Raw genomic sequence first — 21,265 nt, forward strand, 5'->3', positions numbered from 1 at the left:
CTTCCACATAGGGGTGAAAAGTGACTCCATCCACAGTCAGCAGGTGGATCAAGGCATGCATATCCAAGGCGTACTCGAGTCGGTCCCTCCTGGTACCAAGAGGCATTACGGCTCATTCCACTCGTAGTGCTATGACAACTGTGGCCTGAGCAATGCAAGCTTCAATTGAAGAAGTCTGCAAGGCAGCCACTTGAACATCCCCATCTCCTTTCATTCGCCACTACTGTTTGGACGCCTTTGCTTCAGCGGATGCGGCATTTGGCAGAAGGGTTCTGTGATGACCCGTAGTCTCTCAAAATAACCCAAAACCCAGAACATATATTAAAGTCTGGTAAAGCCTTCAACTTAACTTCACTGTTTTATTAGGCACAGTTTAAAGTCACAAAAGTAAATAATGAGGCAAACAGAAAACCAAAACAAACCGCATTGATGAGAGTTCCGAAGCAAGCCAAGATAACTAATCATAAACTCCAGGAAAATAACCGAGAAAAGTCCATGGGAAGAACGCCAGCAAAGATAAACCTCTTTCAAGGTGAACACTAAATTGACTCCTGCAAATTCTAACTGCGCAGTTGCAAACTTATATACATAGCTCCCACCTGCAAGCCATGAGGATCATGAAGAGTAGGCCTTGAAGTGGCTGCCTTGCAGACTTCTTCAAGTCTGAGTAGGCCTCACTTTTCCATGATCCTCTCCTCCCTGCATGACCTAGGATGGACAGGGGATGGGCCTGGATCCTCCTCTGATTGCTCAGCCGGCCTTTGCCCTTCCCCAGCCTCCACCACCACCTCTGGAGCCACACTCCCACTCCCTGTTGGCTGTTCCTCCTCTTCCTCAGAGTCAGTCTCCACCAGGGGCATGACAAGTTCTGCAAAGAGTTGTCGCAGAGCATGGGGTCCAGGATCAGTCTTAATCCCTCCCAAGGACAATCCAGCTTTGGTATGTCCCATTCCTGACCTGTCGCAGCCTTACAAGGGAGAATGGGCATTGCCTTAGCTGAACGCCTGTTCTCCTTGTAGGCAGGACAGGTCAGCCCCACCCTAATGGAACTGGTCCTTACAGTGGACCGATGGGAGGGGGGAACCGATAACGGTCTCTTTTGATTTTTGTTTTACTCAGAGGCAGTCCTGTCTGTCGTGATGACTTTGTAGAAAACTGGGAGGAGTCACCCAGAGTGGGCAGAGCTAGGCTAATAAGCCTTTTAGATAGAATCAGTCCAAGCAGCTAGGACAAGAGCAACTCCCATTTCTGACCTGTCTTGCCTACAAGGAGAACAGGTGTTCAGGTAAGACAACACCCATTCTCAAAATGTTGTTCACCTTCAATCATGAAAGGTTCAGGGACAGTAGGGGGTGCTGACCATAAAGATGAGGTAGATTCAGGTTTCAGTAAGCTGCAGTGAAAAACTGGGTGAATCCTCCACAAGGACCTAGGTAATTCTAGTTCCACTGTAACTGGATTTATAATGTGTTTAATAGGAAAGGGGCCTATAGACTTGGGACCTAATTTTTAAAGGGTTGTAAGGATTGGAGGAATCATGAACAAATATACATAATCCCCAATTTTAAACTCCTTAGGTTTAACCCTTTTTAAAATCAGCCTGGACTTTGTAAGCATTCCTAACTTCAGCAAGGAACTTTCATACAACAGGCCAGATATTTTGTAGGTGAAAGATCCACTTTCAATGATGGAATTACAAAATATTTTACTGGCAATTCAGGCATTGGTTTAAATTCTTGTCCTGTAGCTACTTGGAATGGAGTGAAACTAGTGCTACTATGTACCACATTGTTGTAAGCGCTGAGCAGAAACGGAGAAAGCGAAGTGTTTGGAGCAGGGTGAGAAGAATTTTTTCTAATCGAATAAAGCCCCAAAAGACTATTTAAAAACAGAACTCATTGGTATTATTGGAGCAGCGGTATAAGCATTGGGAGAAAAATCTAAAAGTTTAAAAAAATCAGGAAAGACAAATATTTGGAAAATATGAAAAATTTAAACTCTAAAATGGACAGGCGTCATATTGGAAAGGCATTACAGATGCTGGAACCATATATTTAAAGAAAAAACAGCTGTCAGAGCTGAAGAAAAAAGAGATAGTATTCTATTACTTGGGATTTATTTTTAAAACTGGAGAAAATTGGGTAAAAATGGAATAAGGTACCACCGGCTGACAGAAGAAAGGTACAACCTACTCTCAAAAGACTTTAATATAAGATTAGAAGTGGATTTGGATTGGATTCCAGGAATTATAAAACTGAACTGGTGGAGAAATACAAACAATATCACCCTTGGATTATTCTGAAGAAATAAATTGACTAACCTTTAAAGACTTTTGAACATTGGATTTATAGCTTGAAAGATGGCTGGAATATGCAAAGAAATCATATCGGAGATACAAGAAAAAAGAAATTAACAGAGGGATGGTGGACATTTTGAATAAATTAATGGGTGTGGTAGAGAAGCTGGAAATGAAGACGCAGATAGCAGAGACGCAAGCAATGGAAAGAAAACAAGAAACCTTGGAAGAGGAAGAACTAGCTGAAAATTCAACGAAAGAATCTGGATGATGCAACAATCAAAAATAAAAAGCAATAAGGATATAGAGATTAATATAATGATTGAGATAATAAAACAAAGGGGGGAAACTATAAGAGGAAAATATGTTAAGAGGATAGAGGTAGAATTAGACAATTGGGAGAAGAGAAAATGGAATCTTATAGAGAAGAGTAAGGGGAAAGCTAAAAAAAAAAAGATAGAAAATGGAAGACAAGCCAGAAAGTGAAGAATCAGTTCCCTATTGGAAACAAGATGATCGCTGAAAATGAAAAAGTAGAGATACCACACGAATGCAGGTATTAATATTGAAGATATATAATGGATAATAATAACATGGAATTAATATGGTACTAGAGGATTAGCATTAAAGATATAAAACAACTTTAATAAATAAGAAAAAGGATATTGTGAAGTAGAGAAAAAAAGAAACACATGGAATCTGTTAGATTTGAAAGAAGGCAGTGAAATATATTAATAGATAAAGGGGAGTATAATAGAATGGTATAATATGTTAAATATTAATAGAATGTATATCATTTGTTTTATTAGAACTGGGTGTAGGAAGAAATTTTGTTTTTTGTGTAATGGTGGCATAGCTAAAAATTAAACGGGATAAATAGAAAATATAAATTAACATAAATTTATGAATGGACATTGAAATATATAATTAAGTAAATGCTACAAATATGACTATTAACATAGAATCTATAATATAAGCAGAGATGTTAAGAATATAGAAATCGATATAAAATATATGAAAATATTAAACATGATTGATAATATGTATTAATATTAAATTATGGAAGAAAGCTAACAATATCAATGTGAAATTATTGTCATGTTTGTTTTAAAAAATGTAAAGTAATTTGGAACTATATTGTTTATGATTGGTTATACAATTTATTGAATACTGCAAATATGACAATTAATATAGAAGTCATGATAAAAGAAATGATGTAAAGAATATAGAGATTGATATAAAATAGTGTATGAGAATATTGAATAATTAAGATTGATAATATGTATTAATATTAAATTATGCAAGAAAGGTAATAATAGTGAGATGGAATTATTGTCATGTTTGTTTTAAAATGTAAAACATCTTGGAACCATACTGTTCACATAATGATGTTTTTATTTAAAAAAATTGGGAGGGGAGTAAAAAAAAAAGAAAATGGTTTCTCTTCTCTTTGCTGCTGGTTCATCATATTGGTTCTCCTTAGCATCAAAGGAGGTAGACAGTTGCTGGACTGAGCTTCCTATATTTGATATCAGCAGTAAAATGAATAGTTTTATGAGAGAGCTTGTTTTGCCTAAGCATTTTAGAGCTGTTGGTTTGGGCAATGACATATATAATTTGGCATGGTCTCTTAAAATATTGGTCTTATATTACGTTTGTTTTTAGGTCATTACTGACAAATTGATGCCTTGCAGAAAACAAGAAGCCTGATCTTGTGAGAAGATTTGTTAGCAGCGGACTTTAAAACTTCAAGATGGGTAAGGAGGAAAGAAGTTATAGGGCATGTTTCAAAAGTTATGTTTCTTAGGATAATTAGCTAATCCAGACTATGAGGGAATTATTTGGATAGCAGAGATAATAGTAATGAGTTTGGATGTTTAGCACTGTTAACCTGGTTAATACTGTAGATTTCTAGATTGTATAGAATTAATTTTAAAAGTGTAAAAGTGGATTGAGATATGTCCTGTTTATTTGTAAGAAACATCATGACAGACAAACCTTATTGCCTTTTGATAAAATAACTACATTAGTAGATCAGTAAAATGTGGTAGACACAACATACTTGGATTTCAGTAAGGCATTTGATAAAGTAGACTACAGCCTACTTCTTAATAAGATAGAAAAATGTGGGAAAGGCAGCTTTACCACTTGATGGATTCGTAACTGGCTGACAAACCACACTCAATATGTAATCCTCAATTGAACTGCATCTATGTGGAGGGAAATATGCTGTGAAGTACCCCAAGGTTCTGTTTTACACCCAGTAGTCTTCAACATCCTCATAAACAATTTAGATGAGGAGATAGAAGGGGAACTCATCAAATTTGCCAATGACACCAAGCTGGGAGAAACAGCCAATACTTTGGAATATAGGCTCAAAATCCAGAAGGATCTTCATAGACTTGAACACTGGGATCTATCTAATAAAATACAATTCAGTGGGGAGAAAAATGAAGTCCTGCACTTAGGCAGGAAAAACCAAACATACTGGAAAGTACAGAATAAGTGCTAACTGGCTCAACAGTAATAACTGTGAGAGGGATTTAGGTGTTCTAGTGGATCACTGCTTAAGTATGAAGTAGCAATGTGCTGCTGCTGCCAAAAAAGCCAATCAGGCCTGAGCTGCATCAACAGAGGGATAGCATCAAGATCAGAGGAAGTGATAATATATTATTCCACATTAGCAAGGCCACACTTGGAATACTGTGTCCATTTTTTATTTCAATTATACAAAAAAGATGTTGAGGCTCTGCAAATGTGCAGAGGAGAGCAACAAAGATGATAAAGAGTCTGGAGGCGAAATCATACAGTGAATGGTTAAGGGAGCTAATTATATTTAAGAACAAGGACGACTAGATTTAAGAACAGTTTTTATCCAAGTGCAGTTTTGAGTTTGAATGCAGGGTCATAAGATTTTTGTGGAATTTAATGGCTGAGAGTAATGGGGTATTTACATTTTTAAATTGTATAGAGATTATTGTATGGTCTGTTGTGTTTAATTTTATTTTTCTTTCAATGGTGTTGTCCAGTTTTACTTGTGGAAGAGCACCTCATTTCGTTGCACCCACTTGCGAGTGTAATGACAAATAAATAAATTCTTCTTCTTATTCTTATATTTAGCCTATACCTTTAGAGAAGGTTTAAGGGGAACATGACAACTGTCTTCCAGTACTTGAGGACTGTCACAGAGAAGAAAGGATTGACTTATTTTTTTAAAGCACCTGAGGGCAGGACAAGAAATATTGGGCAGAAATTTGTTAAAGAGAGACCCAACCTAGAAGTAAGGAGAAATTTTCTGATGCTTGAGAACAATTAGTTAGTGAAATAGTTTGCCTCCCAGAGTTATGATTGATTAATCACTGGATAACTATTGATTATATAAAGCTCCTGCCATGAGCAAGGAGCTGGACTAAAAGACCCCTTCCAACCCTATGATTCTATGAGTCTGTGTTCTCCTTTTTGCAGAGACAGAAAAGCTGCTGACCCCCGTGAATAGTTATGGATCTCATGATAGGGATATGAGGCCAGTCTTAGGATCTACTGCCTTTCACCCAGAAGAGGAAGAATTCCGAAGGTGTCTCAAATATTACTTCATGAGCCCCTGTGACAAGTTTCGTGCCAAAGGTCGGAAGCCATTTAAATTGGTGCTTCAAGTTATCAAGATTTTAATAGTCACCATTCAGGTGTGTAAGAAAATGCAAACTCCCAAATGGCTTTGTCTATTCTTTTTTAAAAATCAATATCACAGTTTATCCTGAATAGTTTTTAACTTTTCCTTGAGAGGAGAAGGCATCTTTTCTGCAGTCGAGGACTGGATTTTCTCTGGCCCTCTAAAGGTGTGGAGGACCTGGCTGATGATGCTATGAACTTACTTACCAGAGGGATCAGATTTTTGGCAATTTTTAAGGTTTTGGGATTCTTTGATTTACTTCAGCTTGGTTTGCTTTCTCTTCTACAGCTCATTCTCTTTGGGCTCAGCAATCAGATGGTGGTAACATTCAAAGAGGAGAACACTATTACATTTAAGCATCTCTTCCTGAAGAACTATGCAGATGGGTCAGACGATACCCATGCAGTTTACACACAAGCAGACGTCTATGACCATATCTTCCATGCAGTGGAAAATGTGAGGTTCAAATGCAGTAGAAGGGGGACAGGGCATATGGATGATCTGGAATTAATTGGCTTCATTCTGGTGATGGTAATTTCCTCCTACAGTATTTAGCCATTCCGAGTGAGACAATTGGACGTTATGCCTATGTTCACCCAGACAATGCTAACCAATCAGCCCTCATGCTCTGTCAGCAATATTACCGCAAGGGAAGAATTGACCCAGCCAATGATACTTTCAACATTGATCCCAAGGTCATCACAGGTAAGCAAATGTCTTCCCTAAATCTTAGCTCTTGTATCTACTCTTCAATCTTGGATATGGAAATGGTCCTTTCTCTTGCTAACCCTCCAGCTCTTATGATCTTCAGGTGAGGTCATTATGAAGATGTTCTTGCTACTAGACATTTTCTATCTAGCAAGCAAGAGAGGGTCTTTTCCAGTGGTGAGATTCAAATAATTTAACAACTGGTTCTCCTGTCTTGGGACTCAACTTTTCTCTGACGGGTGAGAAATGATGGTGGCGGAAGCATCCTCTCCACCTGGCCATCCGATACCATTTATGCAGACTTCTGCAGGAGTTTAGGGCGGAAAGAAAAACATTGAGCCTCTACTGTAGGACAACGGACAGCAATGCCGCAGAAACTGAGCTGCCGCAGAGCCTCACTGCTCTGGTCACCTAGTGGTAACACCACTTGCACCTTAAAAGAAGCAAACTCCGGGCAGAAGGGAGTTACCCTCCCCACCCCTCCAAGGGCCTCCCAAGCCCATTCTTGTGTGATGTAGGGGTGTGAGCTTATGGGGGCAGCTCCCTATTGGAGCCTGGGCAGATAGCCCACTGCAATCTCTTGATTCGCATCTCCACCCGCACAAGTTGCTAACAGGAGCAACTGCGCTCGCAGCTCGTTTTCACTGGAAGTGCTGCGGAAATTGTGCAGCATCTTGAGGAAAGAAGCTCCCAGGAACAGAGTTTTTGCAGCTGCATCTATTCTTGGTGTGCGTGAAAAGTTACAGCCACCACTCTTTCAGTGACAACTATAGGAGCTATCTTGCGGGTGGGCTACTGTATAATCCTTGGATTATATGCAATGGTTCTAGATGAGGGGGGGCGGAGAATAACCCATTCAGACAAAGACCCATGAAGGGGAATGTTCCTGCTGATCCTCAGGGAAAACTCCCCTCCCCTTGCACACACAGTTCCAGCCCAAATTCCTGCAAGCAACGATGGCCAGTGCATTGATCCCTGAGTACAGCCAGCCCAGAGTGGGTCTCCCTCCCCCGTCTCTCCCTTCACTCCGCTCATCATGATTGCCTGTGAAGGTAAGGCTGATGGTGGGGAAAAGAGACATGTACCAGGCCTGCCATGCTCAGCGGAAGGGTGTGGGCTTCCTCGGCATATAGTGAAGCTTGGCCACCTTTTGGGCCTGGCTCTCGACTTCCGCAGGGCCTCCGGGTGGCTGTCGTCCACTCACCCTCCCTTCTGCCTTGGATCCTGCATCCAGCCCACAACGGGGGGACATGCTGCTTCTGGGCCAGCTCGGCTGGCAGTGGGTGAGCGGGTGGCTCTGGGGAGAGTGCCGTGCTGGGACTGAGTCTGCTGCAGTGCAGTGAGCTGAGAGCGTGCAGCCCCAGGACAACCACCCGGCCACCTGCCAGGAGCGCCGCCACTGGGCACTGTCCCCATTGGGATTTGAAGGGCAGGGTACTTGGGCCGGCAGAGGTGCATGTAAACACTTGAGCCCCTTGAGGTCTTTGGAATGGATCAGGTTGTCCAAGGCTTTGCTCCTCAGGAAGGGCTCTGTTGTGGAGGCCTGTGTGCCTGGACTGGGGCTTTCTTTTGGGCCTCCTGTCCGGAGGCCCCATGGAAACCAAGAGCCGGGCCCAAAAGGCGGCCAAGCTTCACCTTGTCCCCTGAAGTGGCCCTTGGGCCGAACACAGCAGGTCCACAGTGGGTCTCCCTCCCTGACCATTGGCCTTATCAGGCCAGGTGAGGAGGGGCTGGGAGGGAAGGGGCGAGGGGCTGGGCATGGCGAGGCATGCTATTCAGACAGTTCACTGAACTGCACAAAAAGTTAGCTACCAGTTCAGCCAAACTGGAGAAAACTGGCTGAATCCCACCACTGTTTTTTTTTTTTGCATCACACCTAGACTGTGGAACACATACTCTTAGGAGAGATATTTGGCTCCTACTCTCCTTTTCACTGGATGTTTCATTGTCAATTGATTTCAGTTTTAATTTTCATGCGGCTAATCTTTTATATTTTTATAATTTTATTAGCCAAATAGAATGCTCATCTAAATAAAAATGGGGTGCAAATTAGGTGAATAATATAAATGGTTTTCCTTCTTCTTTATGAGCCCTTAAAACAATATTTTATTATACTGTAATATGATGCAAGTTCTCTGTAGAATCAGAAAGCTGTTTTAACAACTTTTGTTTTCCTGGGTTCTACCCATGTCTCAGGTTTCTCAATCTCTTTACTTACGTTGACTTGTGGTAGAAAATAAGGGAAGTTGTCTTTTGTCTTGCTATTTTTATAGGTATGTTTTCTATGTAGTATGCCTTCTATTATAAAATGAAGAATAAATATCGGTAGCAGACTGGTGGCACAAGTCCAATTTGATATGAAGAAATACAACTGACACTACTCCCTCCTCCTATTTTCATCCAAATGTGGAAGGGTCTAAAGCCCGAGACAATGTCTCCTTTTTATACAGAATGCCTTGGTGTGGATCCCCCAGAGAAGATCCCTCCTCCATCTGAACTCAGAAGGAAACATCCAGATCTAGCATTGGACCGCAGCTACAAAAACTTTACTCTTAAGTTTTACAAGTAAATGGTTATATTTTATTGGTATTTGTAGGAACTCTTCAGGGTTGACAAGCTCCTTATGTTTATGCCCTAACTACTGTTTGGGGGGAATATTGCACTGATCTTTGCAAACCTGAAGGTTCCATCTAAATCTTTTTGTGCATATGGTATAGGTATTCATTTTTATATTCATTACTGCTTTGAACCAAAATAAGTTGATTCCTATAACTTCATATCTACAGTCATGTGAAAAAGAAAGTACAGCTTCTTTGAGTTCAATAGTTTTATGTATCAGGGCATAGTAAAAAAAAATCTGGTCCTTAGTGGTTCTTAAAAGTAAATACAATCTTAGATGAACAACAACACATGACATATTACACCATAACACCATTTACTTTACAATAAGAAAACCAAAACGAGGAATATCAGATTATGTCCTAATATGTAAAAACATAGAATACAAAGATGGTGTACTTTCTTTTTCACATGACTGTAAATAGTTGTCTGTCTATGTCTGTCTTTCTGTCTGTCATATTTGAAGGATGCAGTTATTGTCTCATATTTTGTACAATTTCGATAGTTGAGATCTAATCATTTTTCTCATTCTGTTATATATGTGTATTTGTGAGATGTAATGGGAGATTGTGATACAGTTAACTCTCAACATCTTGTTTCTGGCAGGCTCATTAATGTCACAATTGACTTTAGACTAAAAGCCATCAACATCCAAACAATAATCAACAATGAAATTCCAGACTGCTACACTTTTTCTATAACAGTGAGTAGCCAAGTGCCCTGATCGTTGCTTCTCAATTCATGTTCATGGATTCCCCATTCAAATACTATTTAGTAGAACTGAAGATAGTAATAGCAATAGCAATAACACGTAGACTTATATATCACGCTACAGTGCTTTATAGCAGGGGTCGCCAACCTTTTGGACCTCAGGGACCACCAAACTCATACTTTTAAATCCTGAGGACCACTTATATGGTTTTTTGTTAAAGATAATATATTTAATATAAAATTTTTGTTATATTAAATATAAATGTACTATTTAAAAATTAGTTTTTAATATATAAATATATATTTTTAAATATAAAAATGCTTATTTAATTATAACAAAAAAATATAACAAGAAAAGCAAAGGCCCCCTCCCCCACCCACCCCAAAATCTGGTCTCCTGTCATTTCATATCTCCCTCAAATTAGAAGAAATCTCTCCCTCCTTTGCCAGGTGTGGCTGCCTGGAGTTGGGGGAGGGAAGGAGGGCCGGGCTGAAAACATGCCTCCACCTGGAAGCCTCCCCCCACCCCAGGTCTTTAACACCTGGCTTGCTTCTCCACTACTGCCTCCTCCTCTTCCAGCACCTCCCTCTCCGGGTAGGGCGATTATGAACTAACCAAGTGGCTACACTGATACCCCAGCTGCTCTCTTTCCTGTGGTAAGACTTGGCGTGTGGAGAAAGGAGCTGACAGCTGCTACTTGGCCGTCCTGCAGGCGAGGCGTAGTCATCCTGGTCCAAAAATTAAGACATACCAGTCACAAACCCAGAGTCCAAGCAGAGAGGAGTCGCTTCCCCCTGCCAGGAAGAGTGGTGGGCGAGGGCACTCATGGTTCAGCACAACAGGCAACCTCCACTCTGGGCTGATGAACCACATGCTGAAGACCACATGGCTGTTGGGAAGGTGGGGCAACAGGGGTAATATTGGTGGCAGATGGACTCATATGCTTGGGAGATCGCAGCATAGGCTTGGCCTGCAAGGAGGTGGGGGTGGGGGGAAAGGAACCTCTGAACTGGTGTTACCTTCTGCCTCTTGCCTCTGCGCATCGAGGAGGTTGAGCAGCTGCCAGCGATGCCCTCAGGGGAAGATATTGCAAGGGGGAGGCTCGACACTCCCCCCCCCCGGAGATTCTCTTCCTCCTCACCAGAAGCACTCACACACAAAGCGCTCACTACCCCTCTGGTCCCCGTCAAGCCTCCTTCCAGCTGAGCGTGTGAGCGCTTCAGGCAAGGAAGCTCCTGAGGGCAGGGGCGCGGGAGATTGCAGCATCAGAGTCCTTCCCAGGTGTTTCCTGGCCTGTGAGGGGAGGGCGCGATCTCCTGTGCCTCCCCCTCAGGAGCTTCACTTCCTCCTCACCAGAAACGCTCACACACAAAATGCTCACCACTCCTCTGGCCCCCGTCAAGCCTCCTCCTTCCTGCTGAGCATGTGAACGCTTCTGGTGAGGAGGAAGAGGGGGGTCAAGCCTCCCCCTCGCAACATCTTCACCAGAGGGCAGCTGCTTCCTGCGGCTTAGGAGGTCCGCACTCTTCCCGCTGCTGCTCAGCCTCCTCGATGTGCTGAGGCAGGAGGCAGCAGCCATGACACGGATTTGCTAAGGAGACTGCAGGATTGCTCCACCTCCACACCTCAGCATGCTGTGGCCCGCCAGAATTTTCTCACAGCCCACCAGTGGGCTGCAGCCCACCGTTTGGCAACCACTGACTTTATAGCACTCTCTCAGCAGTTTACAGAGTCAGCATATTACCCACAACAATTTGGGTCCTCATTTTACCCACCTTGGAAGTATGGAAGGTTGAATCAACCTTGAGCCTGGTGAGATTTGAACCACCAAATTGCAGACAGTCAGCAGTCAGCAGAAGTAGCCTGCAGTACTGTACCATGGCTCAGTGCTACTTTTATTCTTTTCTTCTCTTCATTTTTCCCCAGATTACATTTGACAATAAAGCACACAGTGGCAGAGTGAAGATCCGTTTGGATAACAAAGTGGACATTCAAGAATGCAAAAACCCAAGTATCTCTGGCAAAGGTACCAGTGAGTTACAGGGGGAGGAACATGGCACAAGTATAAGCTTGCTTCATAAAGGGGCATTGTACTCAACAGCATACTTAGGCAATGAATATAAAACTATAATTCGCTTCATTTCTGGATATCCCTTTGGTTGTTCTCTTTCTAAAAGGAAATTATTAAAGATATTCATGATTGCTTGCTCAGTGCACTATATTCCCCCATTGATACCAATGATTAGGACTGTCACTCATTCATTGAATTGTGGCTCATATTATGGCATTTATTACTTGATGTATTGTTTGCAGTAGTTGCTCTTAATAAGGTGATAATTCCATCAGTTTCATATGCAATGCATAAAGAAATACTTTCATTAGTACTTAGCTTCATGGTCTGATCCTAATGTGCAAAGACGATATGTGTTAATTATTTGTAAATATTCATCATGCATTCACCATTAGTTACTATTTCTAAATTTTAAGGGTACAAGTCCTTAAGATTTTCAGTATAAAGATGCTTATTTTCATAATTCACTTGGTATCCTTTTTCTGGACTTTTTCAAATTGTAAGCTTTTCTTTGAAGAACTAGGATTAGTAAAAATGTAATGTATTTTCCAAATGAGTCAAAGGCATGATTATATTTCATAGTTTGCTTGTAATTACTGTCTTAAAGCAAGATAACCAGGTAGCCACTCTCTCTCCCTTCCTGCCCATCATCTTTCCTGCCTATCTCCCAGCTGTTTCTTCCTCTCCCAGCACCACTCATTAATATCAGTTCCTACTATAGCAGGGTTGTCAAACTCAAGGCCCATGGGCCGGGGTGCTTAGATCCGGCCCATGGGGCTGGTCTGGAAACAGAAAAAGATCATCCTGTGTGCATCTGCTAGCAAAAATGGAGCGCGTCCCCCCCCCAGACTCCATTTTCACTGGCAGAGGTCTACAGAAGGCCATCCAGGCCAAAAATGGGGTGCGGGGCTCATGACCCCACAAACTCCGTTTTTGTTGGCAGAGAGCTTCAGGAGGCTGTCCAGGATGAAAATGGGGCATGGGGGGGTTGTGCTGCCCCTCAAACTCTGTTTCACTAGCAGAGGGCTGCAGAAGGCCATCCAGGCTGAAAACTGGGCATGGGATCCAGTGCATGGCTCCCCCGAGCTCTGTTTTCACTGGCAGAGGTCTATCAAAATAAACTAAAAACAAAACAAAAGGAGAAATATTTCCCCTTTTGCATTTGAGCATGCAAGAAGGGACGGGAAAGGAGAAAGGGAAAGAAGAAAGACAAAGAAAAAGATGGGAAGAAAGCAAGGAAGGAGAAATAAGGAAAGAGGGGAAGGAAGAAGAAAGGTGAACCTGCCATTTTGTCCATGAAAGCCACCTTCAACGGGGACGCGGAGACTCTGGTGTTCTTCATGAACCAGGTATGGGTCATCTAGATGACCACATGATGGACTACCCAAGTGACCGAGTGATGGTCTATGCTGTGACAGCTAACTTAGTAGGGGAGGCAGCTGAATGGGTGACCGAGCTCCATGACGAGGATGCAACAGACCTGGGGAACACTGACACCTTCCTACAAGAGCTGAGGAATTAGTTTGAGGATGACTCCCAGACCCTACAAGCTGAAGCTGAGATCCATGAACTAAAAGAGGAGCCAACCCACTAAATAATATACCAGAGAGTTCCGGCGAGTGGCTGGGATGCTGCAACCATGGCCGGAGAGATTACTGGTCTATTTCTTCAAAGAGGGTCTGGACCGTGAGCTGCTAAATGCATGCATTTACTGAGGGGTCACTGACCAGATCCACGAGTGGTACCAAATGGCAGTAGCGATAGACCTCGAGCTAAAACAATGCAAGCAATGTAGAACCACGGAGCCAAAGCCTAAGACCCAACCAGAGAAACGACAACTGGGGAGGCAACCCCCAGTCAAGATGCAGGCACTTCCAAAGGAGCTTCAAGGGCTGCCCATCAAATCTTTTTGCTGCGATCAGCAGGGCCACCGGACTGTTGCGTGCCTCGCCCCAGTCCCCAACTTTTGATGGGGACCCGGAGAAACTAGCATTCTTCATGAACCGGTGAAAGCCAACTCTGAAAGTTCCTGCAGTTTTCACCTAATTAAAAGTTTAATACTTTCCCCCTCCCCACTGTAACCAGTCACATTGTCCAATGAATATGGCTGACAGGCTCTTCTCCTCCACCAGCCACCTGTTCTGATGACCTTGGTTCCCACAGGAAAACTTTTTATTTTGACTGTAAGCTGGGCTATCTACTTCCTCCCTCTCGTTCTTTCTCAGGCTTCGTGGCAACTGTGAGGCAGGACAAGATGGCTTCAGCCAGGTTTGCTTCAGAGTTGACAGTTGGACCTCTCCACTTTAATTGGAGAGATTTCCTGAAAAATTCAAATGGATAGGAATTGAATTTTCAATCATCCACCCCTCCCTTCCCCTGGAGGTGGTTTTGGTTTTTGAGGGTATTTATCATGAAACTAGCTCAGTACTTGTGCTTTGCTATGAAACTATGTGGTTGGGCTTAGTTTGGGGGAGGAAAATAAGGGAAAAAAATTCTGCGGGCTGAGGGGGTTGAAGGAGTCAGCCCCCGGGGCTTCAGTGAATCTGGGATGGAGGTTCACTCGCCTGAGGCAGCCATGGCTGGAGTGGTAAATGGCCGGGCAGTACCTGCCAACTCAGCTAGGGCCGTGGGTGGTCGAGTGAGTCACCTCCTTCCGTGCGCCTCAGCAGGCTCCGTCCTTGCCCAAGGCTTTCGAGGTTTCCCTGATTGAGCCCCTCCAGTTCTTCTTCCAAGCCCTGGATGAGCAACACTCTTTGGCACCCCCAGGTACCCAATTCATCCAGGGCCTGCTGCTTGGGGATTTGGCAGCTGCAGCGGAAGAGTCCCACGGGCCAGGCCGGGACTTCCTTGGCAGCACTTCAAACTTCTGCAATCCGAGCCATTGGCTGAGCAGCTGCTTTCTGGGTTGACTCTCAATCCGCTGCAGGGTGGTAAGCATGGGAGCGAAGGAGCCAGCACAAGGAGCTGCAGTGGGTCAGGGATAGAGACCCACTGTGCCTGGAACCAGCCATGACTGGTGCTGTAGTTTTTGCTGGGCTGTGCTTGCCCTGTTGGCTGGGGCCGTGGGTAACAGAGGACCGCCCCCTCCCGGCGCATCAACAGGCTCCACTGTGGTTCTGGGCTCTCGTGGCTTATCCAATTAGACCCCTTGGCAGGCTTCCCAGGCTCCGACTGCATAACATCGTCTGGACCCACCAGGACCCCGACTCAATGGAACTCTCAGACTTATTCTTTGGTGGGTCGGCCACTCTGCTTTAGTTCACAGATCTCAGCTTCAGCTTGGAGTGCCTGGCAGTCGTTCTTGAACCTATTCCTCAATTCTTGCAGTAAGGCATCAAAGTTCCCCATCTTTGGTGTGTCCTCGTCATGGAGCTGGGTCACCCATTCAGCTGCTTCCCCCTCTTAAGTTAGCTGTTACAGTGTGGACCATTGCTAGAACTAGCTGGCAATGGATGGCAGCAGGGCAGGAACCTCAGGGTCGGTCTGCTTTAGGACCTCGCCAGGGCACTCGAGCCTGCCCCATCTCCTCAGTGCTCATCCAGTCAAACCTGTCCTTCAGGTTCTCCATTGGTGAGCTGTCACATATCTCTATTCTCCGGATTTTTACAGCTCAGGAGGCCTTCTCACCCTCCATTGCGGAGCAAGAGCGGCCAACTCCCACATAGATGTCAGTGGAAACTCCGTCCCAAGCCTCTGAAGAGAGCCCTGATGTCAGAGGTCCTCCTTAGCTCAGTACAAGTCCTCGGTGATCTTTGCCTCTGCTTGGACCTTGGGTTGAGTTACTGCTGGGAGGACGACCTCCATCAATATCGCCACAGTCTGAAGTACCTCTGTGGGGGTGTCCAGGCTCTCTGTGGGTGTTGCACTGGTGATTGCACCTCCTTCCCTTTGCTTCTCCTTTGCAGTCTTTCCTAGATCTTCTCTACTCCCCTCAAGAGATCGGGTGAGCAGCCGAGTGTCAGGACCCCAGAGAGCAGCTCTGGTTGGACTGGAAAGTTAGGAGAGTTGGCTTAATGTCAGCATGAGTAATGCATCCACTGAAAGAAGCAAACTGAGGTTCTTCTCTAAGAACATGTTTATTGGATATATCATATTGGCACAGCCATTGAAAACCAACTCTGAAAGTTCCTGCAGTTTTCACCTAATTAAAAGATTAATACTCCCCCCACCCTCCCCAGTGTATCAGTTCATTGTCCAATGAACATGGCTGGCAGGCTCTTCACCACCACCACCAGCTACCTGCTCCAATGGCCCTGGTTTCCACAAGAAAACTTATTTTGACTGTAAGCTGGGCTATCTACTTTCCCCCTCCTCTTCTTTCTCAGGCTTCATGGCAACTGTTAGGCAGGAGAAGATGGCTTCAGCCAGGTTCACTTCAGCATTGACAAGAGAATGAAGAGGGAAGGAAAAAGAAGAAAAGGAAGGAAGGAAGGAAGGAAGGAAGGAAGGAAGGAAGGAAGGAAGGAAGGAAGGAAGGAAGGAAGGAAGGGGATTATAATGAGAGTGAGGGAGGGTCTCAGGGAAGTCCTGCCTTAGCACTTGGCCACCACAGGTGCCCCCAACAGGAGTTCCATGTCATGCCCACCATGGCCACGTCCACCTCTGGCCATGCTCCCCTTTGGCCCTCCGAGGTCAAACACAACCCTGATGTGGCCCTCAATAAAATCGAGTGACACCCTTGTAGTATTCTGAATCTGCCAGGTACAGTTGTTTACATACCCTGGCAGAACTTATGATTTCTTGGCCATTTGGCAGAAAATATGAATGATAACACAAAAAGTTTTCTTTCACGGTTAGAGGTTGGCTGAAGCCATTTATTATCAATCAACTGTGTTTACTCTTTTTATATCATAATGACAACAGTAACTACCCAAAGGACCCTGATCAAAAGTTTACATACCCTGGTGATTTTGGCCTGATAGCACACAGGTTGACACAAAGGAGTTGGAATGGCTATTAAAGGTAACCATCCTCACCTGTGATCTGTTTGCTTGTAATTAGTGTGTGTGTATAAAAAGTCAATTAGTTCCTGGACTCCTGACAGACCTTTGCATCTTTCATCCAGTGTTGCACTGACATTTCTGGCTTCTGAGTCATGGGGAAAGCAAAAGAATTGTCAAAGGATCTGTGGGAAAAGGTAGGTGAATTGTATAAAACAGGAAAGGGATATAAAAAGATATCCAAGGAATTGAGAATGCTAATCAGCAGTGTTCAAACACTAATCAAGAAGTGGAAAATGAGGGGTTCTGTTGAAACCAAACCACGATCAGGTAGACCAACTAAAATTTCAGTCACAACTGCCAGGAAAATTGTTTGGGATGCAAAGAAAAACCCACAAATAACTTCAGGTGAAATACAGAATTCTGAAAGCATGTGGTATGACTGTTTCAAGATGCACAATAAGGAGGCACTTGAAAGATAGGCTGCACGGTTGAGTCGCCAGAAGAAAGCCATTACTACGCAAATGCCACAACATATCCCGCTTACAATACGCCAAACAGCACAGAGACATCCTCAAATCTTCTGGCACAAAGTCATTTGGAGTGATGAGACCGAAATTGAGCTTTTTGGCCACAACCATAAACACTACATTTGGAGAGGAATCAACAAGGCCTATGATGAAAAGTACACCATTCCTACTGTGAAACACGGAGGTGGATTGCTAATGTTTTGAGGATGTGTAAGCTACAAAGGCACAGGAAATTGGGTCAGAATTGATGGCAAGATGAATGTTGTATGTTATCAAAAGATATTAGAGGAAAATTTGCATTCATCAGCCCAGAAGCTGTGCATGGGATGTACTTGGATATTCCAACATGACAATGATCCTCAACACAAGGCCAAGTTGACCTGTCATTGGCTACAGCAGAATAAAGTAAAAGTTCTGGAGTGGCCATCTCAGTCTCTTGACTTCAGTATCATTGAGCCACTCTGGGGTGATCTCAAATGTGCAGTTCATGCAAGACAGCCCAAGAATTTACAGGAACTGGAGGCTTTGCCAGGAAGAATGGGCAGCTTTACCATCTGAGAAGATAAAGAGCCTCATCAACACATATCACAAAAGACTTCAAGCTGTCATTGATATTAAAGGGGGCAAGACACCGTATTAAGAACTGGAGTATGTAAACTTTTCATCAGGGTCATTTGGGTAGTTCCTGTTGTCATTATGATTTAAAAAGAGTAAACACAGTTGATTGATAATAAATGGCTTCAGCCAACCTCTAACTGTGAGTGAAAGAAAACTTTTTGTGTTATCATTCATATTCTCTGAAAAATGGCCAAGAAATCCTAAATTCTGTCAGGGTATGTAAACTTATGAGTACAACTGTATCATTCAGATGAAAAGATTTTATGTTGGAGAGAGTGGGGCTGGGAGGGGCAGAAGCAGTTAAAGTTGCTTTTTTCACCAGCTGCAACTTCTGCACAGGTTTCAAGAAATGTAAAGCATATAGAGCAGGTTAGCTTCATCTTTCAACAGTGAGACACTTGGTGAAGCGGGCACAGTAGCGTCTGCATTTTCTGCATTGTGTGAGAAGAGCACATCTTCCTTCCCCTCTACCACTTTTTGTGAAGGGACGATTGAAAGTATCCTGTCATATTGCATTACTGTGTGGTTGGGAGGTATTACTGTTTCAGATTGGAAGGCTATGCGGAGAGGGGTGAGGATGACAGAAAAGATCATCGGAAGTTCACTTCCTATTCAGGACATAGCATATAAGCATTTGAGTCGGGCTCACAGTATTGTCAGAGACACTACACATCGTTTCCATTACCAGTTTTCTTTGTTACAGTCAGGGAGGAAGTTTCGCAGTGTCTGAAGCAGAGCAAGTAGATTCTGTAATAGCTTTATACCAGGGGTGTCAAACTCAGGGCCTCTGGGCTGGATCTGGCCCACAGGGTGCTTAGATCTGGCCTGTGGGGCAGGTCTGGAAATAGCAAAGAACCAGCCCGCAGTGTACATACAGTTTTTGTGCATACCTGCTGCTGTCAACATATATAGTAACCAAGTTCCAAATTTTAATAGTTAATAAATAATTATATATCCTCATAATTAATTTTTCATCTGTTCTCATTAGAATCTGATCCAGCTCATTTGGTTCTTTATAAAACCCATATGCTTTCCTATTTTTTTCATATCTCGATTGTATCTGTAATTGTGGCCACCATGGTTTTTTTCCATATTCGTAACATTTGGATGTATTAATGCTTCCATTGTAGATAACCAGACTGGTATTTTCAAATAATGTTGCTCTTTGATTTTGGTCCATACTAACAGTAATGCATTCCTAATGTAATGCCTCTAGAAATAGCTATGTATCTCATGCTTCTTGTACCATAAAAAGGTATGCCATCCCAATTGCAGATCATGACCCTCCAGAATTAGTAATCTTGTATTCCTCAAATTAATCTACTCTTTCACCCACGTAAGTGCCCATGCTTAGTAGTATAGCTCCCAGTCCTGGAGATCAAAACCTCCTCTAGTTTTAACATTTTGTAACATTTTTAATTTTATTCTCGCTTTTTTACCTTGCCATACAAATTTTAATATCATCTTATTTAATTCTTCAAAATATTTTTCCCCAGCTTTATTGGGATTGTCTGAAACAGGTACAATAATCTCGGCAGGATATTCATCTTAATTGTAGCTATTCTACCCAATAGGGACAATTGTAGATTTTTCCAGTTTTCCAAATTCGTTTTAATTTGTAATTTCACTTTGTTGTAGTTTGAGAGCTGCACATTTTGCTGTTAATTGAACTCCTAGATGTTTAACTTTCTTTACAATCTGCATATTGATCATTTTTGTAAATTCTCTCTTCTATCTATAAAAATTTTAACCATTATTTTCATTTTCTCTTTATTTATTTTCAATCCTGCAACTGCATCATATTCTTCTATCTTTGCAATTAATTTAGGTTCTGTTTCCTGTGGATCTTCTAAAATGAGCACCAAATCATCAGCGGCCTGTAACTTATACTCCTTCTTCTTTATTCTCATACCTTTTATTTCACTATCTTCTCTAACATTTCTAGCTAACACCTATAAAATTAATATAAATAACAATGGGGATAAAGGACAACCTTGCCTTGTACCTTTCATTATATTGAAGTTCTCAGTCATGTCACCATTTATGACATTTATGACATCACCTTTGCTTGTTTGTTTATATAATTAATTCATATTAATAAATTTCTCCCCAAAATCTATGTTTTAATTGTAAAAACATAAACTGCCAACTCAAATTGTCAAAAGCTTTCTGTGCATCAAGAAAAATCAATGCCATCTGCTCTCCAGAATGTGTCTCATAATATTCCAATGTATTCAAAATCATCCACATATTATTTTTAATTTGCCCCTTAGGTAAAAAACCCATTCTGATCTATATGTATAAAGTCATTCAAAAATCTTTTCAGTCTTTCTGCAATTATTGAGGCATAAATTTTATAGTCTACATTTAACAATGATATCGGTCTATAGTTTTTTATTTGTAGTAAATCAGAGTCTTCTTTAGGTATCAATGTATAATTGCTTCCGTCCATGTTTTAGGAATCTTTGCTTCAAACAATGCTTCACTATAGACTTCAAGCATAAATGGACCTAAGGTATCTTGTAAGTATTTGTAAAATCCTGCTCTAGGCCATCTGGTCCTGGTGTCTTGTTATTTTTTTTGCCTCTTAATTGCTTCTGTTAATTCCATCATTGTTATTCTTTCATTCAACATTGTCTTCACTTTTTTGACATTTTTGGTAGGTTGGCTTCTTCCATATATTGTTTAATTTTATCTTCTAGTATATTTTCTTTACTGTATAGTCTTTCATAAAATTCTTTTTTTTTTCTTATCTTCATTTTTGTGTCAAATTGCACCCATTTCGTCTTGCAGCTTTTGTATCACTTTCTTTTCTTTCTCTTTTTTGAGTTTGAATGCCAACGATCTCCCTGGCTTGTTTGCATTTGCAAAAAAGTTCTGTTTGGCTACTTTAATTTCTTGTTCCAGTTCCTCTTTCTCTGGAATATTTAATTCATGTTTTACTAATTCCATTTGGTTTTTGCCATTTAGTTCTTGTGAGTTTCTGAAGTCTTTTATATTCTTCTTCTAATCCCTCTCGTGTTTTCTTTTTCTCCTTATTTTTTTCTTCCTATATAGGAGATTGCTAATCCCCCCAAATATGCCTTGGCAGTATACCATAC

The 21,265-nt window shown here is 42.3% G+C and overlaps 1 protein-coding gene across 7 annotated transcripts in view; it reads left to right on the top strand.

Moving 5' to 3' along the window:
* Positions 1-21,265, top strand: part of MCOLN1 (mucolipin TRP cation channel 1) — a 141,489-nt gene that overhangs the window by 109,682 nt on the left and 10,542 nt on the right. For 2 of the 7 annotated variants that reach the window (XM_087926003.1, XM_026716727.2), the window contains exons 3-9: positions 3,962-4,053; positions 5,762-5,979; positions 6,255-6,422; positions 6,515-6,671; positions 9,125-9,239; positions 9,900-9,996; positions 11,932-12,031. In XM_087926003.1, coding sequence (XP_087782129.1) covers positions 4,050-4,053; positions 5,762-5,979; positions 6,255-6,422; positions 6,515-6,671; positions 9,125-9,239; positions 9,900-9,996; positions 11,932-12,031 — 859 coding nt within the window. In that variant the 5' untranslated portion in view covers positions 3,962-4,049. Of the gene's footprint in view, positions 1-1,119; positions 1,286-3,961; positions 4,054-5,761; positions 5,980-6,254; positions 6,423-6,514; positions 6,672-9,124; positions 9,240-9,899; positions 9,997-11,931; positions 12,116-21,265 lie in introns of those variants that run through there. The other 5 variants (XM_026716728.2, XM_087926004.1, XM_087926002.1 and 2 more) reach the window with 5 other exon arrangements.

Source organism: Pseudonaja textilis, chromosome 2 (genome assembly GCF_049901715.1).
Source record: "Pseudonaja textilis isolate UNSWEBS1 chromosome 2, rPseTex1.2, whole genome shotgun sequence".
NCBI lineage: Eukaryota > Metazoa > Chordata > Lepidosauria > Squamata > Elapidae > Pseudonaja > Pseudonaja textilis.